General features: G+C 42.5%; 1 protein-coding gene across 9 annotated transcripts in view; it reads right to left on the bottom strand.

Moving 5' to 3' along the window:
* nrg1 (neuregulin 1) overlaps nucleotides 1-23,919 on the bottom strand; it is a 170,588-nt gene that overhangs the window by 9,119 nt on the left and 137,550 nt on the right. For 3 of the 9 annotated variants that reach the window (XM_064943462.1, XM_064943465.1, XM_064943463.1), the window contains 4 exons: nucleotides 12,988-13,126; nucleotides 7,171-7,229; nucleotides 2,837-2,860; nucleotides 32-134 (listed from right to left, as the gene is read on the bottom strand). In XM_064943462.1, coding sequence (XP_064799534.1) covers nucleotides 32-134; nucleotides 2,837-2,860; nucleotides 7,171-7,229; nucleotides 12,988-13,126 — 325 coding nt within the window. Of the gene's footprint in view, nucleotides 1-31; nucleotides 135-2,836; nucleotides 2,861-3,725; nucleotides 3,765-5,610; nucleotides 6,804-7,170; nucleotides 7,230-7,776; nucleotides 7,845-12,987; nucleotides 13,127-23,919 lie in introns of those variants that run through there. The other 6 variants (XM_064943466.1, XM_064943470.1, XM_064943464.1 and 3 more) reach the window with 6 other exon arrangements.

Here is a 23,919-nt window from a genome sequence, read left to right as displayed (position 1 = left end):
GAGTTTAGCGTAAAAATGTTACGTGAATTACTTTGTTTTGCAGTAGGCAACCACACACATGATTCCAACCACTAGGAGTGCAATGCAGATTCCTGTTATTGTTAATACACGTTTCTGATACAGCTCCTCTGCTTCTGAAAAAGAGGACAATGCATTCTTAAAACTCCACAACATGCAGACCTATAGTGTCACATACAAACCAAACCCAATGGAGATGAACAAACTTGTTTTAGGTTATATATTAAAGGTTATACATTCACAGAAACAAACAAACCCGGGGCGCGTTCAGCAGTACGCAACGTTTTGGAACGTTCAGATAGAAATATGTTTTGTAGAACTAACTACAATGCCTCTCTGACATGTACAATAAAAAAATCAAGTTGGCTCAATCGTGGCATTTCTATCTGCAACGTCCAACCAACGTTTGGGTTCTGAACATGCCCCCTGATTTAACATTGTATTAGTGGGCGTTGGTTGAAAACCGAGACGGTGGAAATGTAATGCATTGATCGGAGGAGGCAGTTCTGCTGAGTCGGAGTCCAGTCGGAATGCCAGGAAGTGTTAGTTCAAGGTCGGGCTCAGTAATCATGACCAGGCAAACCACAGAATATGCATTCTCTGCAATGTATTCTAACCAGCCCACGTGTTACTAATACAACAGATGCATATATATAAAAGATAGTCATTCATCAAACAGTTAAAATCACTCCGATGTAAAATGTTAATATTCTAATATTGCAAACAGTGCAGCATTGTTTGTTCACAGGACCCAACGCTTGGAATTATGGAATATTTGCATTTCAATCTTTTCACAGGTGAGGTTACAGGTTTACTAGATTAGGGGAATTTCAAATGAAATTTACACTAAACAAAAATATAAACGCAACATGTAAATTGCTGGTCCCATGTTTCATGAGCGGAAATAAAAGATTCCAGAAATGTTCCAAATGCATTAAAATGCTTATTTATCAAAAAATGCACAAATTTGTTTACATCCCTGTTAGTGAGCATTTCTCCTTTGTCAAGATAATCCATCCACCTGACAGGTGTGGAATATCAAGAAGCTGATTTAACAGCAGAATGGCCTTAAGTGGTTGAGGCGTCACTACAGACCCAGGTTCGATCCCAGGCATTGACCGGGAGTCCCATAGGGCAATTGTCCCAGCGTCGCCCGAGTTTGGCCAGGGGGGCTTTACTTGGCTTATTGTGCTCTAGTGACTCCTTGTGGCGGACCGGGAGCCTGCAGGCTGACTTCAGTTCAACAGTGCTTTCTCAGACACATTGGTGAGGCTGGCTTCCAGGTTAAACAGTGGTTGTTAAGGTGCACTGTTTGGTGGAGGACACGACTCGACTTTTCCCTTTGGTGGACATTCCTGCCAATGTGCCATTTTTGTGTGACAAAACTGCACATTTTAGTGGCTGTGTAATTGAAATTGGGAGAAAAAGGGGGTAAAATACAACAACAAAAATGATCATTACACAACCACTAAAATGTGCAGTTTTGTCACACAACACAATGCCACACTTGGCATGCTGACTGCAGGAATGTCCACCAAAGCTGTTGCCAGAGAATTTAATGTTCATTTCTCAGTCATTTTAGAAAGTTTGGCAGTACGGCCAACTGGCCTCACAATCACAGACCACGTGTATGGTGTCGTGTGGGTGAGCAGTTTGCTGATGTCAACGTTGTGAACAGAGTGCCCCATGGTGGCGCCTAGGGTTATGGTATGGGCAGGCATAAGCTACGGACAACTAACACAATTGTATTTTATCGATGGCAATTTGAATGCACAAAAATACCGTAACGAGATCCTGAGGACCATTTCTTTTGTATCTGAAAGCCATAGATTAGGGCCTAATGCGTTTATTTAAATGGATGATTCCTGACATATGAACTGTACCTCAGTAAAGTAGACGAAATTGTTGCACGTTGCGATTATATTTTTGTTCAGTGTATAATTATACGAACTGTTCCGTTATCGCACCTAGTTCATACTATACCCCTATTTAAAAGATTTGGTTGCTTTGCTGAGGTATTAGGTGTCCTGTGAACAAATTATGCTACAAACAATCAGTCTTTTAAATGAAAAACAATCATTTTTCAATTGTTCAGAGTTAACATCAACATCATTTAAAAAAGACACAGCAAAAACTGCCATCACTGATGAGACAAGGGTAGGAACCATGAGATGACAGGAGAACAAAAAGGGGACACAGTTGGGGTGACGGACACATACATACATCCACATGGTACAGTAGGAAATAGGAAGACCGGAAGGAAAGAGATGAAATGAAAGGGGTAGCAAGGGAGGATGCCGTCAGTGTATTTGGCATGCGAAACACTGGGTGGAAGAGAGGAGGGTTCAGGGTAACGGCAAAAGCAAGAGTTGAAGGGAATCTGATCATACAGTATAACCACACTGCAGCCTCTCTGGCCACCTAGCTTATATAAATGTGTGTCTTACACAGTCACAAGAGATAGTGTACTGTAGTTCAGATGCTTGTATGAGTCGAATGTGAGTTTATGGTGGTCATTGTAGGACTTAATGTGTGTGGTGGTCATTTTAGGACCTACTTAGTTTGTATGTGTGCGGGTTAATTCGACTATATGCTATCACATTGAGGTTTCCCAAAAAGTATAATTGAAGGTGTCATTAGCATATTTGAGCTACATATTGCAATGTATATGTGTGTTTATCATTCTATAACAAATATGGTATGTTATGCCTGTATGATCCCTTCATCGGCACAAGGAAACTGGCTGGAGTTTGGGAGGGGCAGGCTCAAGCTTCTAATCCTACGTTTGCAAACTAAAAGAGGAAGGAACGATCCATACCCATAAATTCAATCCCAAGATGTTCTGCCAATGCAGAAAGGTGACAAAAAGAAAAGAGAAGAGGTATTTTTCAGACGAGGTGTTATTCAGAACTATATTGCTCATCAAATGGCTAATCAGTGTTTCTACAGAGAATGGAGAGATCAAAGTGGTGCATAATACCCAACTCTTTCATCACGTACAATCATTCTAGAATCATCTTAGAGGAAACCTACAGTATGATCACAATTGATGTAAATGGCCATGTTATGTAGAAAGAAGTGTCCAGACACTTTTTTTAGGGGGATTCCATTTTTCACTTCAACTTTGTTAAATGTTTTTAATCACTGCCCTGACACTCAAGAACGAGCCTGAGGAAGTCAGTGGCTGGTGGGGTAAGTTTGTCAAAAACCAAGTGAAAATTGCCCCGAAAAAAGTGTCTGGACACTTCTATAACATACCATTTAAATTATATATATATATATCTATATTTTTTTTACAAAGTAAACTTTTCCTTAAAGGACAAAAGGCTTAAGTGTACTGTACTTCTATTTAAAGTATCTTATGTGATTATCCATTCTGTTAGACACTTACAAGTGTTAAGAAGATTTTACCACAACTACGAAAAGTGATCAAAAACCTAAACCCATTGAATACCGAGTTCATCAAAAATGCATTCAAATGTATCCATCTGCTAATTCGCTAAGGTGAGAGATACTTTCTCAGTCCAGTGGCATGCGCATGCAAACATCACGTTGCTTGCATTATCAATGGTAATGTCACTACACGTCAATTCGGCAGGTTAAGGGGCACTAGTTAGGGCCCTTGTCGCTCACCAGTAAAACATTACCTCATGCTGTGGAGGACCATGCACTGTTTCCATTCCCTACAAAGTCAATATTAGTCATACCAAATTCTCAATTGTCATTACTCGGATCAACAGCCATGCCTGTTAAATATGTTTCCAGGAATAAACAAATAAGAAAAAAAAAGAACATTTTAAACGTAATAATGCATAACATATCCTAGTGACCAACATCAAATACAACACTTTGCTATAGAAAAAGAGCAGAGCGTTCAATGGTTTAACTGGCTCAACAGGAGTAAAAGCCATGGTTAAAATGTTTGTGCCTTTATATAGCTTCATCCACTGACTTGAACATCCTTGATGTAAAGGATCTATTATTTAATTGTTAGGGTTTACAAACTTACTGTGATGTACTTCCGATTCTTTCTTTGACAATAGGTTACACTTATCTTAACATGCTGTTATTTAGTTAATAGCTGTGCTATCGAAGGAGGTACAATTTCATTATAAAACTTAGTGTAGGAAGAGAATGCATATTTATTCTTGAGTAATTCGTGTATTGTTTCTCTTTTAAAAAACGATGCAAAACATAAACAACGTGATGACTGGTCTGTATGTGAGCAGCGTCCTTTGTCATGTTGGCTCTATTGATTGCGTTTGACTTGTGAACCCCCAGCATAGAAGCTCCAAGGCACCTTTCATATGACTGGCCCAGTAACACTGCTCTGAAAAATGTATTGAAATTCTGCTAATACTTCACCTTATCCTGGGTTATAAATGGGATTAGATTTAGTTGCATGATGCTCATGTGACAAAACATTGTCATATTAGGCAAAATATTGTCATAATAATCAGGCAGTAGGTTACAAGCATGTTCTGTGGTAACCTACGCATGTTCTGTGGTAACCTACGCATGTTCTGTGGTACCCTACGCATGTTCTGTGGTAACCTACGCATGTTCTGTGGTAACCTACGCATGTTCTGTGGTACCCTACGCATGTTCTGTGGTACCCTACGCATGTTCTGTGGTAACCTACGCATGTTCTGTGGTAACCTACGCATGTTCTGTGGTACCCTACGCATGTTCTGTGGTACCCTACGCATGTTCTGTGGTAACCTACGCATGTTCTGTGGTAACCTACGCATGTTCTGTGGTAACCTGCGCATGTTCTGTGGTAACCTGCGCATGTTCTGTGGTAACCTACGCATGTTCTGTGGTAACCTGCGCATGTTCTGTGGTAACCTGCGTTCTGTGGTGTTCTGTGGTAACCTGTTCTGTGGTAACATGTTCTGTGGTAACCTGCGCATGTTCTGTGGTAACCTGCGCATGTTCTATGGTACCCTACGCATGTTCTGTGGTACCCTACGCATGCTCTGTGGTACCCTACGCATGCTCTGTGGTAACCTACGCATGTTCTGTGGTAACCTACGCATGTTCTGTGGTAACCTACGCATGTTCTGTGGTAACCTACGCATGTTCTGTGGTAATGTTCTGTGGTACCCTACGCATGTTCTGTGGTAACCTACGCATGTTCTGTGGTAACCTACGCATGTTCTGTGGTACCCTACGCATGTTCTGTGGTAACCTACGCATGTTCTGTGGTAACCTACGCATGTTCTGTGGTAACCTACGCATGTTCTGTGGTAACCTACGCATGTTCTGTGGTAACCTACGCATGTTCTGTGGTAACCTACGCATGTTCTGTGGTAACCTACGCATGTTCTGTGGTAACCTGCGCATGTTCTGTGGTAACCTGCGCATGTTCTATGGTACCCTACGCATGTTCTGTGGTAACCTACGCATGTTCTGTGGTAACCTACGCATGTTCTGTGGTAACCTGCGCATGTTCTGTGGTAACCTGCGCATGTTCTATGGTACCCTACGCATGTTCTGTGGTAACCTACGCATGTTCTTTACTTAAACATTGTGTGCGACAACAATAACAACCACTATGTTTTCAATTCAATGACTCATCTCGTTGTTTACCCATATCAAAGTCCTGCTTTCACCATAGTATGACCGCTGACCGAGTTGCATAGGGTCTGTAACTTTCACCATATGGTCATAGGTAACCGTCAGCCCTCAGGAGAGTAGAGTACTATCAATACCAACAACACCCTCAACTACTCTCGCTGAGTCAAATACGAGGCAAAAGACTCTTCCCTAAAGACTGCTCTAAACAGACGAAGTGGGCGCCACAAATGCCTCCATTTTGAGTAGCATGCCAGCGTCCCACAGCAGACCTTGTCAGGAGACGAAGTGTAAATAAAGGTCTCAGCTCGTATGAACTGCTGACGAGTCCGTCTTCACATCTGTCCTCTCCAACCTCTGCTGCGTTCACACAGCGAACGTAAAAATAAATACAAAAACGGACTGTTTTGGCAACAGCCATACGGAGACATTCAAGTATTAATGTTAAATATTATATTAAAGCCCCCGCCCACCCATGTGGAGAATACTTCCTGATCGTCAAGGATAGAGCTTCCTTTCTCGTGTTAAACAACGCCCCCGGCATCCCTCCTCCTCCTCTGCAGCAGTACGGGTCTCTTGTTGCATAGCTGGCAGCGTGCCACCACTGTAGCTCCAGACAGGGCGTTTGTCCCTGGCTAGATAAAATCTACCGACTGGGAGGAGGAGGAGTGGGCTACGACGATGAATGGGAGGAGGAGGAGTGGGCTACGACAATGAAACGAACAGATCGCAACAGCAGCATTCCTTTAATTAGCTTCTCCAATACACTAGCTGACATCTCAGGGAGACCCAAAATATAACTCTCTGTTCCTCCATGCCCCGAGTTACATTTACATCTCAATGGGAAGATTTCTTTCCTTCTGCCTTGGAGATGAAAGCATGGTTGTTTGCTGTTTTGCCAGGTAACCTCTGGTAATTGAGGCTACTGGGCTTTAAGGTGAGTGGGATAGTCAGAGTGATAAAGTGCACTGGGACCCAGTGCCTGGGCAGCTGCCATTCATCTCCCTCTTGGACTCTCCATGACAACAAAGAGGTCTCTTTAACAGGGTCTGTTCAGTTCTTTACAGTGCCTCCATAATCCACAATGACCCCCACACACCTACCATAAGTGTTATTGCTCTTCAGGGAAGAAAACATATTGCCTTGTTAAAGATCAACTCAAACTTGATATCTTATTTAGATTGGTCCCAGTCATAGGCAATGAATATCAACTACAGAGCTTTTTTAATATTGCAAACGACACTACTGTCCCCTGCCTCATATTTGAAGGTCCCAGTTTGGAAAGCTGAATATACAGTTTGAGTTTCACTTTCCTTCTTCTATAATTTTGAGTGACATAACGAACACAACATCAGTTAACTACAACGCTTCAAACGGTTTCAAATGACATCCAAGTCAACAAAACAAGGCAAAAACCTCTTATCATGCAGGTATGGGATACATACAACATAATAAAAAACACAAAAACCTAAAAGTCTGTCTAAAGAACCTGAGAGGAAAATGAAGCAACAGGAAGTAGCGCTGATTGAGCATGCTCCAATCAAAAGCACAGACAGGAAGAGGAAATAGACGTACTGTAGAAACTGGCCATTACGTAGTTTTGGCAGCGATCACCAGTAAATTCATTTGGACACCTGAGAGGGAAACAAAAGAGTGACAGACAGAAGAGAGAAGAGAAGATGAGTTTACACCAGATCTACGGAAGACCCACGCGCATCGCTGGTGTTGTCAGGACGACCCATATGTCTCGCAAACATCGCCATCAGTCATGTTTGCGAAAAACATACGTACTTGAGATAAAAGTCCCAATCAATGTCTTATTCAACAGGCCTCGAATTTCAGCAAATGTTTAGCTTGTGCATTCTGATTTCAGGGAGATTGAATTAATTAGAATTAGCCGTGGACACAATGCCCGAATATTTGTCCCATTATCAACCTCCTTCGATAAATTTAGAAAGGCATCAGCACAGAAGCGGATGAGAATTTGAGTCAGGATCAAAGTGTGTGTGTGTCTATTAGTAATCTGTAGGCCTCTCCACTCCACACACACCTGTCCTAAACAAATTGTTGGGACGGATGGATTGGCCGTCTGGCTCTTGGAGGGACAGTGATTGGAACTTTGGAACAGGGATGAAACACCAGAGATGACACGTGTGGCTGGGTTCACTTGAATGCACATACGTTTTGGGTTTCTGACTCTCACAGGCACAGTGGCTTGACATCGATTCCCAGTGTATCCCGTTAAGCACCTGGGGGGGCAGAGAGGGAGTGAGACGCACAACACAGCACTGACACAGTACACAGATGAAACACACGCAAAAACAAAATGCACGGAAACACGAATGCATGGAATCCAGGGGATGTCAACAGTTCCAATCCAGCACTTCCAATGACTTACCTGTTCATATAGTCTACTTTTGCTTATACATTTAAAATGTTGTTCATTTAGCAGACACTCTTATCCAGAGCCACTTACAGGAACAATTCAGGTTAAGTACCTTGCTCAAGGGCACAGACAGATTTTTCACCTATTCGGCTCGGGGATTGGAACCAGCGAACTGTCGGTTACTGGCTTAACTGCTAGGCTACCTGTCACCCCCCCCCCCCCGATATGGAGTACATTTGTGTAAAACACAGTAGATATAGTGCTTCAGATGTACCCTTTGTTATTACCTCAATAGTGTTAGGTTGGATGACTAAGACACCAGTAAACCACTTCAGACAGAGGCATCAATAAGACATGGGTGGCACCACCCTGTGCCTGATGTAACGTCTACCAAGTGGCGGCACATGAACAAATTAAGCCTTTCAATACAATCTAAATCACTAGTGACTTTGCTAATAAAAAAATTACATCCTGTCCAATGATGAGTTTTTAGAAGAAAAAAAATTGCCCTTTTCTAAACTTCTTCATTTGTAAGTTCAGTTTGTGTACTGAAGCATGCATTAAAGTGTTGTTTTGGGGGGCGAACACTGGTCGATTCTGAACGAAGACTTTTCAGCTGGCCATCTGGTGACTGATGACAGAACAGGAGGCTGAGTAAAGCCCTGCTAAAGAAGAGAGTGTTGCGTGAGATAGATAGAGAGACTCCAACAAGCCAGTCCAGCTGTGCCTCGGCTCTTACATGGTCTCAGCAGCTGGCTGAGCAAGCCCTTTCTCTCAGAAACACAGAAAGAAAAAGGGGCATAGAGAGGAGAGAGGAATGAGAAATAGAAGGGAACTGATAGTTGTAGCTGGTATGTATGCACATAACCGAGTTCAGTGACTGTTTTTAGGTACAGTACTGTAAAATCTCTGAATATTGTGTGGCATGTATCCCAAATGCACTTGAATGGGAGTCCTGAATGACCTGCTAGATAAATCAGTCTCCCCAGTGGAAATCTATACCGAACAAAAATATAAAACGCAACATGTAAAGTGTTGGTCCCATGTTTCATGAGCTGAAATAAAATATCCCAGAAATTTTCCAGCATACACAAAACGCTTATTTCGCTCAAATTTTGTTTACATCCCCGTTGGTGAGCATTTCTCAAGATAATCCATCCACCTGACAGGTGTGGCATATCAAGAAGCTGATTAAACTACATGATCATTACACAGGCGGACCTTGTGCTGGGAACAATATCAGGCCACTTTAAAATGTGCAGTTTGTCACACAACACAATTTCACAGATGTCTCCAGTTGAGGGAGTGTGCTATTGGCATGCTGACTGCAAGAATGTCCACCAGAGCTGTTGCCAGAGAATTAAATGTTCATTTCCCTACCATAAACTGCCTCAAATGTCATTTTAGAGAATTGGGCAGTACGTGCAACCGGCCTCACAACCATAGACCACGTGTAACCACACCTTTCCAGGACCTCAACATCCGGTTTCTTCACCTGCGTGCAGCCACCTGGACAGCTGATGAAACTGAGTATTTCTGTCTGTAATAAAGCCCTTTTGTGGGGAAAAACAAATTCTGATTGGCTGGGCCTGGCTCCCCAGTGGGTGGGCCTATGCCCTCCCAGGCCCACCCAGGCTGTGCCCCTGCCCAGTCAGGTGAAAACCATATATTATGGCCTAATGAATTTATTTCAATTGACTGATTTTCTTATATGAACTGTAACTCAGTAAAATCATTGAAATTGTTGCATGTTGCCTTCATTTTTTTGTTCAGTGTAGTTCAATAATTTTAAAAAGGGAGATTTTGACAAGGCCAGCCCATGACAACAGCATCATGTGGACGTTATTAGAATTGAATGGCCATGGTCACATTCATATTGGCTATATCTATTTAATTTGCTATAAATAATGGAGGAGCAGATTAGGATATAGATCGCTGCTTCCATGATGTTCTGACCCTCCCACGCTGTGTGCCTGCTAGAGAATCCCTGCTCCGACTCTTCAGGCTTCTGCGAAATCGGGCTCCTCGGTGACCCTGTCAGACAGGTTTTTCCCTCAGAGTTATTTCTAAGGATCCATAACGTCTGAATTGGGGAGGAAGACAGGTTTTTTCTCTCCCCTCCCTCCAGTGACAGCGATCTGCATGGCTTACTTAAAGGATACAAAAGCCGTTGGAGACAGAAGCATATTTGTGCTTAGTCACTGAAGTATTTAAGAGGAAACTCAATCTGGCGGTGTATGGTAAGAGTCTTATGTATTGGATGGCCCAGAGCCAAAGTGTATCCTTGGCAATGTCAAGCCTCGTGTCAGGCACTTAGAGGAGCTGCAGTAATATTTCCCTCCTCCATGCATTTGCTGCTGTAAGGGAAGTGGTAAAAACATGAGGTGCAATGAGTCGGGCCACAGTTGAAAGACACTATGCAGCATCACCATCTCAGCATGTCTTTTGAAAACTACTGAATGTTCTAACCACAAATGTAAAAAAGATAAATTGTGAGATGCTGTTGATAAAAATGATCATAGTGACTGGATAATTATGCAGAGTGGGCCTCTGAATGCTTGTTACGGGGCCACCCACTTTGCTAGAAGTGACGTCAGACCAGAGTACTTTTATTTATTGAACCTTTATTTAACTAGGCAAGTCAGTTAAGAACAAATTCTTATTTACAATGACGGCCTACCCGGACGACGCTGGGCCAAATGTGTGCCGCCCTATGGGACTACCAATCACGTCCGGATGAGTTGCAGCCTGTAATGCAGCCTACACTACTTCAATGCCTTCCTGTTCAATTTGTCCGGATAATACATTTTTTTTAAACCTCAGATTTCATATGAATGACGATGATGGAGAATGTGGACAGGACTGCAGAGAGGTGGTTCTTGGATGTATGCCGTTGCCTCGCATACCGAGTGTGTACAGTGCATGTCACAAGGCCAGTTTATGCTGCTCGGGATGATTCAAGGGCCTAGGCTATGATGGGGCCACCAAGCTCTCAGACTAACAGTCTGAGGCTGAAGGCACATGGGGGGGGGGGGGGGTAGTCTTCTAGCACTGAGAAAGCTCCCTCGGTCTCTTGTAGGCTCTATTGCTCAGATCAGGGCTGAAATACACCCTTGAAAACAAGAGTGCTATCCTGGAGAATAAATCAATCAATGTTAGGACATGGTTGAAGCTGACAGAAGCACAATGTCAGCACAGGTAATGTTCAGTAAGGCACTCGCGAGACGTTTTGAAACGTTTTCCGTCAACAGAAAACTGAAATGATTGGACAAGTACAAGTAGTCTTATTGGACAAGTACAAGTAGTCCCTCACGGTTTCAGTCAGTTTTGCTCCGTTTGATGCCCGATGAACATGACCAAGGTCTACGCGCACTGGTTCCAATGAGGACAAGAAAATGGAGCAGAAGATGGAAAGATCTCATAAATAAATACAACATAGATTGTGGGTTCTGAACTGGAGCATGGCAGTCGGGCGATGACAGGAGCCCACATTAATAATGTAGACATGCAGAGGCGGCTGTGGATAAGTCCGGGGCCTCCACCTGTTCTGTTCTCCCAGCAAAAAATTACGAGAATAACATACAGTACAAATTTTTAAAAAATTTGAAAAAACAATCACGCTGGGCCGATTTTGTCGTTTTCATTAGGCAAATATTCAACCTAGTTTAGCGCAGAAACGTGGTCATTAAATACAATGACCATAATACGTTGCAACTGTTCTTTCCACCTACGGACAGAGGTGCATATACACACAGACCATACAGTGGAAGACTGCATGAGAAAGGAATCAGCAACAACGACCAGACGGATAGATACGGTTGGTGAGGTAGCTACCTGATAGATGGCGAGAGGGATAGATGCAGTAGATGAGGTAGTAAGCAAGGTAGTAAGCAGTCTTAAAAGTATCTCATCTACTTTGAAGAACTAGTAAAATGATTTAAAAATCAGCCAGCGAGCTAGCTAGCTACTACTAGCCTAGTTGAATAGGATGACTTGTTGAATGGGGAGCACAGAGAACGCTAGATGGTTGGCTGGCTGGCTGAGCAGAGATGACATGATGATTTTAAGGAATTAAAAAGAAAAGTCGTCAAATAAAACCTAGTAATATAGACAATTTAAAATATTTTATTGAAGTAAAGTAAGTCATGTGAATACATAATGGACAATCACTACCATCATGGAGCTCTTATTAATGGTTTCAATCCACAGTCAGCATCAGTAAAAGGCAGGTAATAGCTAAAGGGAAGCTCTAAAATAATTTAAATGTTATTATTTCATAATGCATTTAATATAGAAAAAATAAAATCGAAACCGAAAACCATTATTTGTTTTGTTAGATTATAAAAAAAATGTATTTTTTTTATAAAGCACTAAAAGCTCACACACCTCCCACAAAATTCAGCCGACACCTCGGCTTTACTGTAAAAAGACCTGGCAACTTTCCTCCGATTTCCCGATGAAGACGAGGCAGTGTTTGATGTTGCCAGGCTCCGTTTTCCCCACAGAGCTGGTGATAGAGCTCTAAAATGAAACTTAGCGCAGCAGGGGCCAAAATGGCACCAAACCTGGTATCATATCAGGCATTAATGCGTCTTGACAACACAGCATTCTCACTTCAAAAATGATATTTAATGTTATGACAGCATCTACCGTACGCTACTTTTTGCCATATAACAATATAGTAGCGTTCTGAAGTCAGCACTTGGCAACCTTCTAGAATGATCCAACATGTGGGAGCACAGTTAAACATGAAGAAATAGCAGCAATAAGCCATCAGGAATTGTATCAAACATCATGTCAAACATTGTCAGCATAGTATCTAGTGTGTGGTGTGGATGCTGTGTTTGACGCATCATGAGGAAGCACAGTCAGTCTGTTTAAATTGGAGGGAAAAACAGCTGTACGCCATAAGGAATTCTATCAGCTAAAATGAAGTCAAACACAGACGGCATAGTATCCAGTGTGTAGTGTGGGTGCGAACGGTATCGTGTTTCATCATGCTCTACCTGCAGAGGAACTTGGTGCTGCCGGGGGTGACCTCCAGGGTGAAGCACTCCCCTCCGTTCACGCAGTAGTTCTTCTCGCTGTCGCTGCAGGCCGTCACATGACTGGAGGTCCTCACCGCAGGGGTGGTGCTGGTGACAGCTGCAGGAAAATACCAGGGGGTGATTAGGCATCCTAGTGGACCCCTGGGGGGTGATCAGCTGACCACTAGCTCTTAGCACAAAGCTACCATGTAACACGATTTATACCTGTGCCCTTCGTTACAGCAGAATAGAAAATTACTGGGAAGAGGATGAGACATAGTAAATCAAACATTGGAAGCACACGCAGACAGGGTGTGCTCATTGACTACAGCTATCCTTGACAGTGAATGTATCTGAAAAAAGCTCTAGCACACAACACCTTTATAACAAAGTTATACATATGAACGCAAATCTTTACAACAAAAAACACCTCTTTCGGTATAGTGATCACTTCAACAACTCAAATATTAATGTTCTATTCATGAGCCCAATAGCGGGAGACATGTCCCAAAGCAATGATGTAAGACATGAAAACCCACTAGCATAAACTTCCTATAAAGTTGAAAAATGCAACAATAAAACAGCAGACACTAAAAGCAGCGATATATCAAACATGAATAAGACCTCTGAATAAATGTTATCAAGAGAAAAAGCCTACCTCAAGATTGCATTACTTCCTATCTAATTACTTTAACCCTAATTACATTCACCTGCAAAACTTCTACAAGCATTTCAGAATGCTAATCTTATCTTCAATAAACAAGCATTGGAGTTCGAGTCCCTGAGCTCACCTGTGATATTTCTGAAAAGTCTCCAAATGTGGCGACTCATTTCCACTCTTCTGCCCATCGGAGCAGCTCTGACCAGTGCTGTCCCAGTAGATCAATAGGTAGGAGTTCTAAACACTGTCTTCTGGAGGTCTCTAATGCCTCTCCCCTCTACCGCTCCTCAGCAGGCTGCACTGCTTTAAAGCCCATAAGCATTTTAAAGATGTCACAGAGCTCAATGGCTGAGGGGTGGAATGAGTTCTCGCCTCTCGCAAAACAAATATGCAAAGCGTAATCCAGACACCTGCCAGAGCGAGATTGTGTTTGTGACAAACAGGTATTCGTCCTGCCATGGATGCATACTCTCGCCAGCCTGACGGTGAGCAGGGTAGAAAAAATATGGTTGAAAAAAAAAAAAAATCAGTCTCAGAGCCTCTCCAGCACCACGAGGGCAGAAGGAAAGTGTCTTCACATACTAATTGTCTGCTTAACGACCACTTTTTCATACTAGTTAATTCCAGCCAGACGAGGTGAGCATTGCTGCACATATTTCCTCCTTTTGAAAACCCTCCCCGCCCTGATGTCTTTTACTCACGTGTTCCCCATCCAATGCTAAGCAGATCGTGACCCGAATGCCAATGTGAACAGTTTAGGGCCCATTGGCTATTCCGGCGTAGTGCTGTTGCCTGTGTCTCCTTCCTGACAGACAATCGAGTTAACTCGTACATTATTATTGAGATGACGTCATGATTTCATAGGTCACAGACCCCATCAGGTAACATGTTATACCGAGAGACATTACAGTTAAATCTCTAGGGGCCACACTGCTGTCTACCAGTAAACAAATACCACTGGTTGAATAATTGACAATGCAACATCTTCCCCAGATCATATGACTTGCTATGCCACCATGAAGTCTACTGCATGCGGCAATAGGAGCAGAACATCAATCAAGAGTCTGAAACCTCATGTTGATTGTAAAAGAAAGAAATGCATGCTCCCCTCTGCATACAGATGTATTAGCTACAGTCTATGACAAATCTCCTCACAGAGATGATGCAATTACATTAGGGATGAAATAAGACACACAAAAAAAAATAGGACACTTAACATTCAAGTAGGCAAGTCTACTAAAACAATAACAAGTGAATAAATGTTGATACAATTTGCCTTATTACCCTTCATTAATTCCAACCATTCCAACAATATGACCCTCAGAAAACGTTCACTTTTTTTAACCCACCAACTTTCAGGGGCCAAACCGTGGGGCAATTTCTATTTGAAGGTTTGAAACATTTTCAGCACTGCAACTACAAGACAGACAACTTGGCCTACCTACGATTCCTCAGTTAGATATGAGTAATTTCCCAGTCTGAGGGGAAAAAATCTGATTCCCCATTATTGACCCTTTCAGCTTTTATTTGGGACCTTTCAAAATGTCACCCAGCTATCAATACAAACCCCATTACTGCCAGTGATTTAATCAGCAAAAAAGTCTGCATTGTTATCTGAAATGTTTCAGAACATATTGAATACAACGGTAAATATTCAGTACAAATCAGTCACCAGTAACCACACTCCTTACTTGCAGAGGCTTAATCCAGTGTCAAAATAGGGAGAAACAGGGTATGAAATATTGTTCATATTGCAGCAGAGGCTTAATGAGAGAAGAGGGCGGTAGAGGCTATTTTTAACGAGGGGTATTTAGTTACAATGCTGGAGAGCTGAAGCTGCATGTTTTTTCCCCATCGTGTCTGATGGAAGCAGGCAGTGGAGAAGATCGATTCAGTTCCATTTCATTTTTATTTATTTTTGCTGGTGAATAAGAAACCCAAAACCGGGAAGCAGAGAGACATAACGGTATAGAGCCAACGGCAAGCTAGTGGTGGATTTTTGCCGACCAAGCAGTCCACTGCGGCGGACATTGTCTGAGAGGGCAGTTTCCCCTAAGTGTGATCAAGGACAGACCATAATGCATTGCGCCAGTGGACCTCTGTCTCATCACCTCAGGGACGACACCAGAGGTTAGAACTCGGTCACCTCAGACACAGAGAACATAATGTCACACTACTCTTGCCTATTACACTGTGACAGCACACTATGCAAGACTGTGCTCTGATCATTTGAAAACACTGAACATGAGCTATAACATCACGCAACACTTAAAATAAGCTGTAACATACATAGATCATAATTTTACACATACACAAACTGGGCCCAAAATTAAGATTAATTGTGTAGGCTGTTTTGTCATGTTGATGAGAGCATCCCAACGGCCTCGTGGATCATAGTTTGACAAGAGAGCTGGGCGATATGGACAAAAATCCATATCCCGATAAATTGACTAAATTATCACGATACGTTTACAACATTAATGTGCACCACAGTTATTTTTTATATGACCCTTAAAACTACTACTACTGGTTTGATGGTTGTAGCTACCAAATTGTCCCATTAGTAAAATCACCCATATTAGCAAACTTACTTCATTTCAAAACGTCACATAACTCTACTGAAGGCTATTTATCGTAGTGAACGATATCTGCAAATGTCCACGATAAGTGGTCGGTGTCAATAATTTAGGGTTGGTCGTCCCAGCTCTAGTGTTGAGTAAATAGAAGTACAGAGCAGAGTACAACTGGAAATAGATGTTTAACTACAATGATGCAGGAACATGTAGTATATAGTTGAAATCAAGGCTGGGTTTTAGACGTCAAAAATAAACAAAATTGGCTTCTTAACAAAGATCAATTTCTCAAGCAAGAATTTAGCTATAGGACTGTCTGGGAGTGGTCTGAGTGGGGAAACTGACAACGAGCTGTTATTGGCAGAGAGGTTTGGAACTCTTTCTAATTGGTCTATTAACTAATTCACCGTGAAGATCAAAACTCCCTCACACCAAAACAGGCTGACATTTCAGGTGGTCTTTTCAACCAGCTCTTACATTAAAAGGCATTATCATAATTTTCACATGACTATCACAACCTCCGTGTGGAAATATATTTAAAACACAGAAAATCACATTTTTGACTGCACTGGGCCTTTAAGAAACCTTAAAACGTTAAGACCAATACTTTATGAAAATAACTTATTCTCTCATGGAAATGGATTTTCAGCTAGAAGGCTGAAAGAACAAAATGTTAAAGCAACAATCTTGTTTCCACATTAATGGCGTTACTAAATTGGTTGAAATCAATATTCTATAAATGTTTCTGCTGTCAAGATGCTTCCTTTTGCATAGATTGATCATTATGTCTACCCCGAATATGGCTGCAAAATTATTACCATCAACTGATAGCTATGCTGCCATTTAATATAACAACCACCCCCATTACCATCAACTGATCTCCATGCTGCCATTTAATACAACAACCACCCACATTACCATCAACTGATCTCCATGCTGCCATTTAATACAACAACCACCCCCATTACCATCAACTGATCTCTATGCTGCCATTTAATACAACAACCACCCCCATTACCATCAACTGATCTCTATGCTGCCATTTAATACAACAACCACCCCCATTACCATCAACTGATCTCTATGCTGCCATTTAATACAACAACCACCCCCATTACCATCAACTGATATCTATGCTGCCATTTAATACAACAACCACCCCCATTACCATCAACTGATCTCTATGCGTCTATTTCTTATCAAAAGAATGTTGGATTATCAAGAGACTCTTAATGATCTGAACGATGAAGCCATATCTTAGGACAGATTTATTAAAACATAGTGCTAGACTCCCTCCCAATGCCAGACAGGCGTTTCAACAAATGGTGAGCAGAGGGTTTCTTGCAGCTTTTGGCTAACGACTGGGATCATTAATCAAACAAAGTAAGGGGTGCTGACAAAGGCAGAGTCCCAAAAGGCACCCTATTCCCTACATAGTTCAATACTTTGACCAGGGATCTGTATAGGGAATAGGATGAAATTTGGGACGCAGGTAATAAAACGTGACATATATAACAAAGTGTGACTGGCCATTATGGAACGGACAGAGCTACGGCATCATACTTTTAATGAGGATGTTTTCACAACACTTGGTTGAGTGTCCTGTCAAAAAAAAAGAATCATCTGGAAAGACACGGCCTGACTCGTCGACGCTTACAACAACGTTGGCGTGGTAATCATCACTGAACCATTAGGGTTTGTTTTAAGGGAATGCTTTGGGAGGGAACACACACACAACCCTGTCACTGTTTGTGCAGCAAGACCACCCTCTCCTCCGATGGACCAGTCCCCTGTGTGTGTTTGGCAGTGTGTGCATCTGGTGAGGACAGATGACCAGCAGGCTAGGTGTGCCTCTCTGTGTGTGTGTTGTCAGATGATTAATATCACCACAGCTAGGCCCATGTCTACAGGGGAGGGAAACTGACGTTGGCTGACGTGGGACTACACAACGATGACGGATGGTACTATAACAAATTAAACATCATGGTGATGTGGTCCTGTGTGGTTCAACTGGTAGAGCATGGCACTTTCAAAATGTCAGGATCGCAGGTTTGATTCCTGCTGGGGCCACACATACAAAAATGTATGCACTCCCTACTGTGCCTTTGGATACAATAATGTCCTAAATGGCATATAAAATGGGGGGGGGGGGGGGGGAGTAGATTCACATCCTTATAAGGAAATGTTTCCTGTTCGGATTGAGCCTTGAGGCAAATATCTTCCAGTTCAATAAATTGCTTCTAAGCGTGGAGTTTAAAACGCTGGGCTGGCTTGCATTGTTAATGTAGCCTGTAGCTGTAAATCGCAGTCACTTGAAATTCCAGTCAGAAAAAACACACCCAGAAGCAGGATTCTGATTAAACTAAAAATATTGTTTTCTGAGTTAATTTACACCCATTCTTTCTGAGTTAATTTCACACCATAACTAATGATGGTAAAGGAAAGGGGAATGGATAGCCATTTCAATGGCTGTTGACAGACTGCTACAGACCCCCCAATGTCTGTTTAGCTTATACAATATTTATATAGTATTTATCCTGTTACCCACTTGTACAAGTGTAACAGTATAAATTTAGACCGTCCCCTCACCCATACCCGGGTGCGAACCAGGGACCCTCTGCACACATTAACAACAATCACCCACGAAGCATCGTTAACCATCGCTCCACAAAAGCCACGGCCCTTGCAGAGCAAGGGGAACCACTACTTCAACGTCTCAGAGCAAGTGACGTCACCGATTGAAACGCTACTTAGCGAGCACCACCACTAACTAGCTAGCCGTTTCACAAGTATGGAATTGAAATTCTTTTTTTGCACATCCCCGCCCCTGGAGCAATTGGTGTTAAGTGCCTTGGTCAAGGGCACAGCAACAGATTTTTTTACCTCGTCAGCTCCGGGATTCAAACCACTGACCTTTTAAATTACTGGACCAACGCTCTAACCTCAAGGCTACGTGCTGTTCTTTGGTGGCAGATATAATTAATTACACAAGTACATGTGAAGACCTAACAATAAGTACATGTACACTGGGTAAGTGATGAATATTCATCGTAATCCTTAGCAATGTCCAACTAAACATTCTAGAAACAAACCCCATGTTACCTATATATTTTAAAATGTCTCCTTAAAAAGTGAAATTAGCAGGCTCGAGGAGAGTATTATGTTATAAACATTTAATCTCGAGGAAATCGCTAGCTACAACATATAGAAAACTTGTGACATGCTTGTAGATAGAGTATCCTATCCACAAACCACATCCCTTGGGTATCTAAGCACCAAATTACCTGCTTATCTGCTCTGTTAGAGAGGAAGCCCATTGTCTTAGACCACATCCTGTGTGTGTGTGAGAGACTACTCCTGGCTATTAGGGTCTCCGTGCTTGGGGCTACTCCTGGCTATTAGGGTCTCCGTGCTTGGGGCTACTCCTGGCTATTAGGGTCTCCGTGCTTGGGGCTACTCCTGGCTATTAGGGTCTCCGTGCTTGGGGCTACTCCTGGCTATTAGGGTCCCCGTGCTTGGGGCTACTCCTGGCTATTAGGGTCTCCGTGCTTGGGGCTACTCCTGGCTATAGGTTAGCAGTGCTATCGTCTGATTGAATTAGCAGTGTCAACTGATTGGCTAATTACTCTCATGCGGTCTTCTGTCAGGGTTTTGTGTACAATGAGGAGGAGCCTCATCATATATTACAGCTGTTGACAAGGAATTGGTTTGCGTTCTCCCACACCTGAGAGACTTTGTACAGGCAACTACGAATGTATGTTCTGATGAGAACAAACGCCGACAGCCACTCCATAGACATCACTTGGAATGCAACAGACTTTCCACAGAGTCCTATTTTTGTCAATGCTCTAGCTCCTCCGACAACAACCTCATCTCAGGTCTATGAACCCTGCACGTGCTGCGGATGGATGCCTTGGCAACAGCGCAGCAGTCCTCCCAGCCAGTGTGTGGAGGCCTCCGGGGCTGCTCTTCTACCGGCAAGCTGTTGAGTCATTAGGGAGACCTGCCAACCTGATTGCTCTCTTTATTCTGGCCCCGGGGCCTCCACACAGCGCTGCTTCCTGTTTAAACATACTGAGGCCTCCCTGACTTGACAGATTTGAACAAAAGGATGGCTCTGAAAAACCAACGGGAGTCTACAGAGTCAGCTGGGGACGAGCTCAGAGGAAGGCATTGGGAAGAGGAGCAGTTTGATGGTTATTCAGCTTGGGGGTTTTGTATGCCCTGTATCGTCTAGACTCAGCAACGGATATACATGGAAGAAAGGCTGTGAAGGATGACAAATCGACATAACTGAAAATTTACATTTTACAACTAGATTTCAGGTTTTTCAGAAATCCTAGGTGAACAATTTCCAGAATAATTAAAGAATAAGTAGGAAGGTCATCATCCAACTGGGAAAATGTCCAGAATTGTTCAATCGTAGATGGGAGTGACCAAACCTGAAACTGTCAAGGATTAAGTGGATAGCTTTGCTCTACCGTGTATCCTTAAATCCCCCCATGACTATGCCCTTTGTAAAACCATGCATTTGGTCACTTCCAAAGCCCTGAGAGAGCGAGAGACACTTTGAATATACTTGTATGATAATTACGGACTACAGTAGCTGAGCCAAGAGGGATAGTATTGCAAGGGTATTGATTTGCCTTAAAATATTCCTGTCAATGATTAAGTGGCCACCTTTGCAGTAGTAATTAATTAACCGTGGCTCCAAAGTCAAAACTGTCCATTACAGGAAGATCTTTAATGGTCTTTAAATGCTAATCCATATTGTCATTGAGCAAACATGTCTCAAGGCTGAAGGGAAATCTTACAATATGGCTGGCCACTTACATCCTTCATATATATCAATTCAATTTAAGGGCTTTATTGGCATGGGAAACATATGTTTACATCGCCAAAGCAAGTGAAATAGATAAAACAATAAACAATTTATTGTAAATATTACACATACAAAAGTTCCAAAAGAATGAAGACATTTCAAATGTCATTATGTATATATACAGTGTTGTAATCTCTGCTTGTAGGCAGAAAATTAGGATTCAGTTAGACTGAAACTAACATCCTGGGTTCAAAGGACATGCTAAACTTGATCTTGGGCTTGATGTGGGACTTTTTGAATGCATCGTCGTGAATCATGCATGGGCTAGAGAGGTTGTCCAGGTCCACCATTGTTGCATGATGATGATGATGATGATGGTCAGGACTCTAGCCTCTCCCACTCCAAAACATGCATTAACATGCCCATCACCAAAAATGTTAAGAACATTTTGAGAACACATGTTGTGGATATGGGAACCAATCCCATCACTCTTAGCCATCTCTGGATTAGGTTGAAATCACGCTTGAGCTACAGGCCTGACTAAACTGGATGAGTTGACTGTCAGACTGACACCCACTGTCTGTCCCTGTCCTCCATCCCCTGAGATGGATTAGACTAGGGTCATGTGTCAGACTGACACCCACTGTCCGTCCCTGTCCTCCATCCCCTGAGATGGATTAGACTAGGGTCATGTGTCAGACTGACACCCACTGTCCGTCCCTGTCCTCCATCCCCTGAGATGGATTAGACTAGGGTCATGTGTCAGACTGACACCCACTGTCCGTCCCTGTCCTCCATCCCCTGAGATGGATTAGACTAGGGTCATGTGTCAGACTGACACCCACTGTCCGTCCCTGTCCTCCATCCCCTGAGATGGATTAGACTAGGGTCATGTGTCAGACTGACACCCACTGTCCGTCCCTGTCCTCCATCCCCTGAGATGGATTAGACTAGGGTCATGTGTCAGACTGACACCCACTGTCCGTCCCTGTCCTCCATCCCCTGAGATGGATTAGACTAGGGTCATGTGTCTGACACCCACTGTCCGTCCCTGTCCTCCATCCCCTGAGATGGATTAGACTAGGGTCATGTGTCAACAGGGGTCACTATGGCAACACTGAAACCGGAGTACGAGGATTTCACAGAAATGAATGGTCTATGGTCACAGACCTAGCTTATCATGATGATGATGACGCTTTACTCTTATTGAACCAATTAACTTGATTGAGAGCACATTCTCATTTACAGCAAATTGGGAAGAGTTGCATTGGGGACGTTAGGTGCTGAATGAGCTGATCTGAAGCCAAGAATTGCTGAAAAATAAAGTTGGCAAATTTTATTTTTTAAATAAAGTTTGTTTCATGAAGCTTTGATTTTAATGATGAACTTTTCCAGCACTTACTTTCAGATGAAAAACAACAGGGTAATGGAGGCTGAACCACGAGGGGATTGTGTTAATGGAGTGACAGGGGACTTCATTTAAGAGGCTGTGTTTGATGAAAGCGATTCAGACAATCCGAATGTACTTCTTTGTGCGTGGGCCCCTGAACATACACAGATTTAAAATCAAGTGAGTGATGCACACGGGGGAAGAAAACATGAGTAATAATATATCTCTGTACCTATTGATTGAGGACTGCTGGGCGTGCAGCACTAAAACTAGGAACAGCATCTGTTCACCAATCTTCCACTTAAAGATGCACTACACAGAAATCGCTCCGCCATTTCCAGGTTACTAAAATGCTAATATTTTGCCTAATTTCAGTTTGTGTGACAAACAAGCAAGTATAGTGTAGAGGATCATTGTACCATCTAAAGCGCTGTGAAATATTTTTTCCATAACCAAAAACATTGTATTTTTCAGCTGTTTGAAGCTAGTGTACAAAACCGAAAATAAAAGACTCGAAAATGAAACTTAAGAACGGGAGGCATAGAAATAGCACATAAAGAATATATCTACCGCTTCTTAAGACTTGCTTTCGATGAGAACGACAGATCTATAACACACATTTCTATGTGAATTTTGGTCGGGTCACCCAGAAAGTTAAATATTGCAGCTTTAAAATCTAAAAACACCAAGACCTGAGGGTACATATTCCTTCTTATCACAAAACTGAAAGGAAACATGAATCATAATTCTCCTTGAAAAATTCAAAGCCATATCCATACTTTAATTTGTTGTGGTCAAGTCAACGGTTACTCGTTGGCTTTGTACATCTTCCTTGCCCATTCATAACAGCAACAGAATGAAGCATATGGATACAATGTTAAAACATAACCTGATTATTTTATTGAAAAATAGTGAAGTCCACTATGGAAGATGATGGAGTGCTTTTATCAACAAGTGCCCTTGTTACATCCTTATGTTGTTTTTTTATTTAACTTTTTATTTTACCAGGTAAGTTTACTGAGAACACATTCTCATTTACAGCAACGACCTGGGGAATAGTTACAGGGGAGAGGAGGGGGGAATCATGTAGAATAATACCATACAGGCCTGGGAGAATTCAGATTGCCTCAGTTTCTAACGACAAATGATCCCTTTACATTAGGCATTGTACCAAAAATAACAAGATTACCATTTCAAGGGCATGCAATTGCAGCATAAATGCACAAAGTGCCCTCTCCCGCTTTAATGTATAAACACGTAGTGTAAGAAATGACTAGGGACACACAAATAATTGTGCTGCCCATGTTCTGTGTCAACCCCCACAGGAAAGCCAAGCCAGGAGATGTTCACAGCGGTGTGGCTGAGTCTAATGTCCTCATGTCAATGGGCTACTGTGGACATTCACAGAAAGGCAATAAAACGGACCCCATGACCATGGACAAATGCTAACGCCAAACCGCTAATC

The sequence above is a fragment of the Oncorhynchus masou genome, chromosome 28 (assembly GCF_036934945.1).
Source record: "Oncorhynchus masou masou isolate Uvic2021 chromosome 28, UVic_Omas_1.1, whole genome shotgun sequence".
Taxonomy (NCBI): Eukaryota; Metazoa; Chordata; class Actinopteri; order Salmoniformes; family Salmonidae; genus Oncorhynchus; species Oncorhynchus masou.
This window is presented reverse-complemented; position numbering and strand designations above follow the sequence as displayed.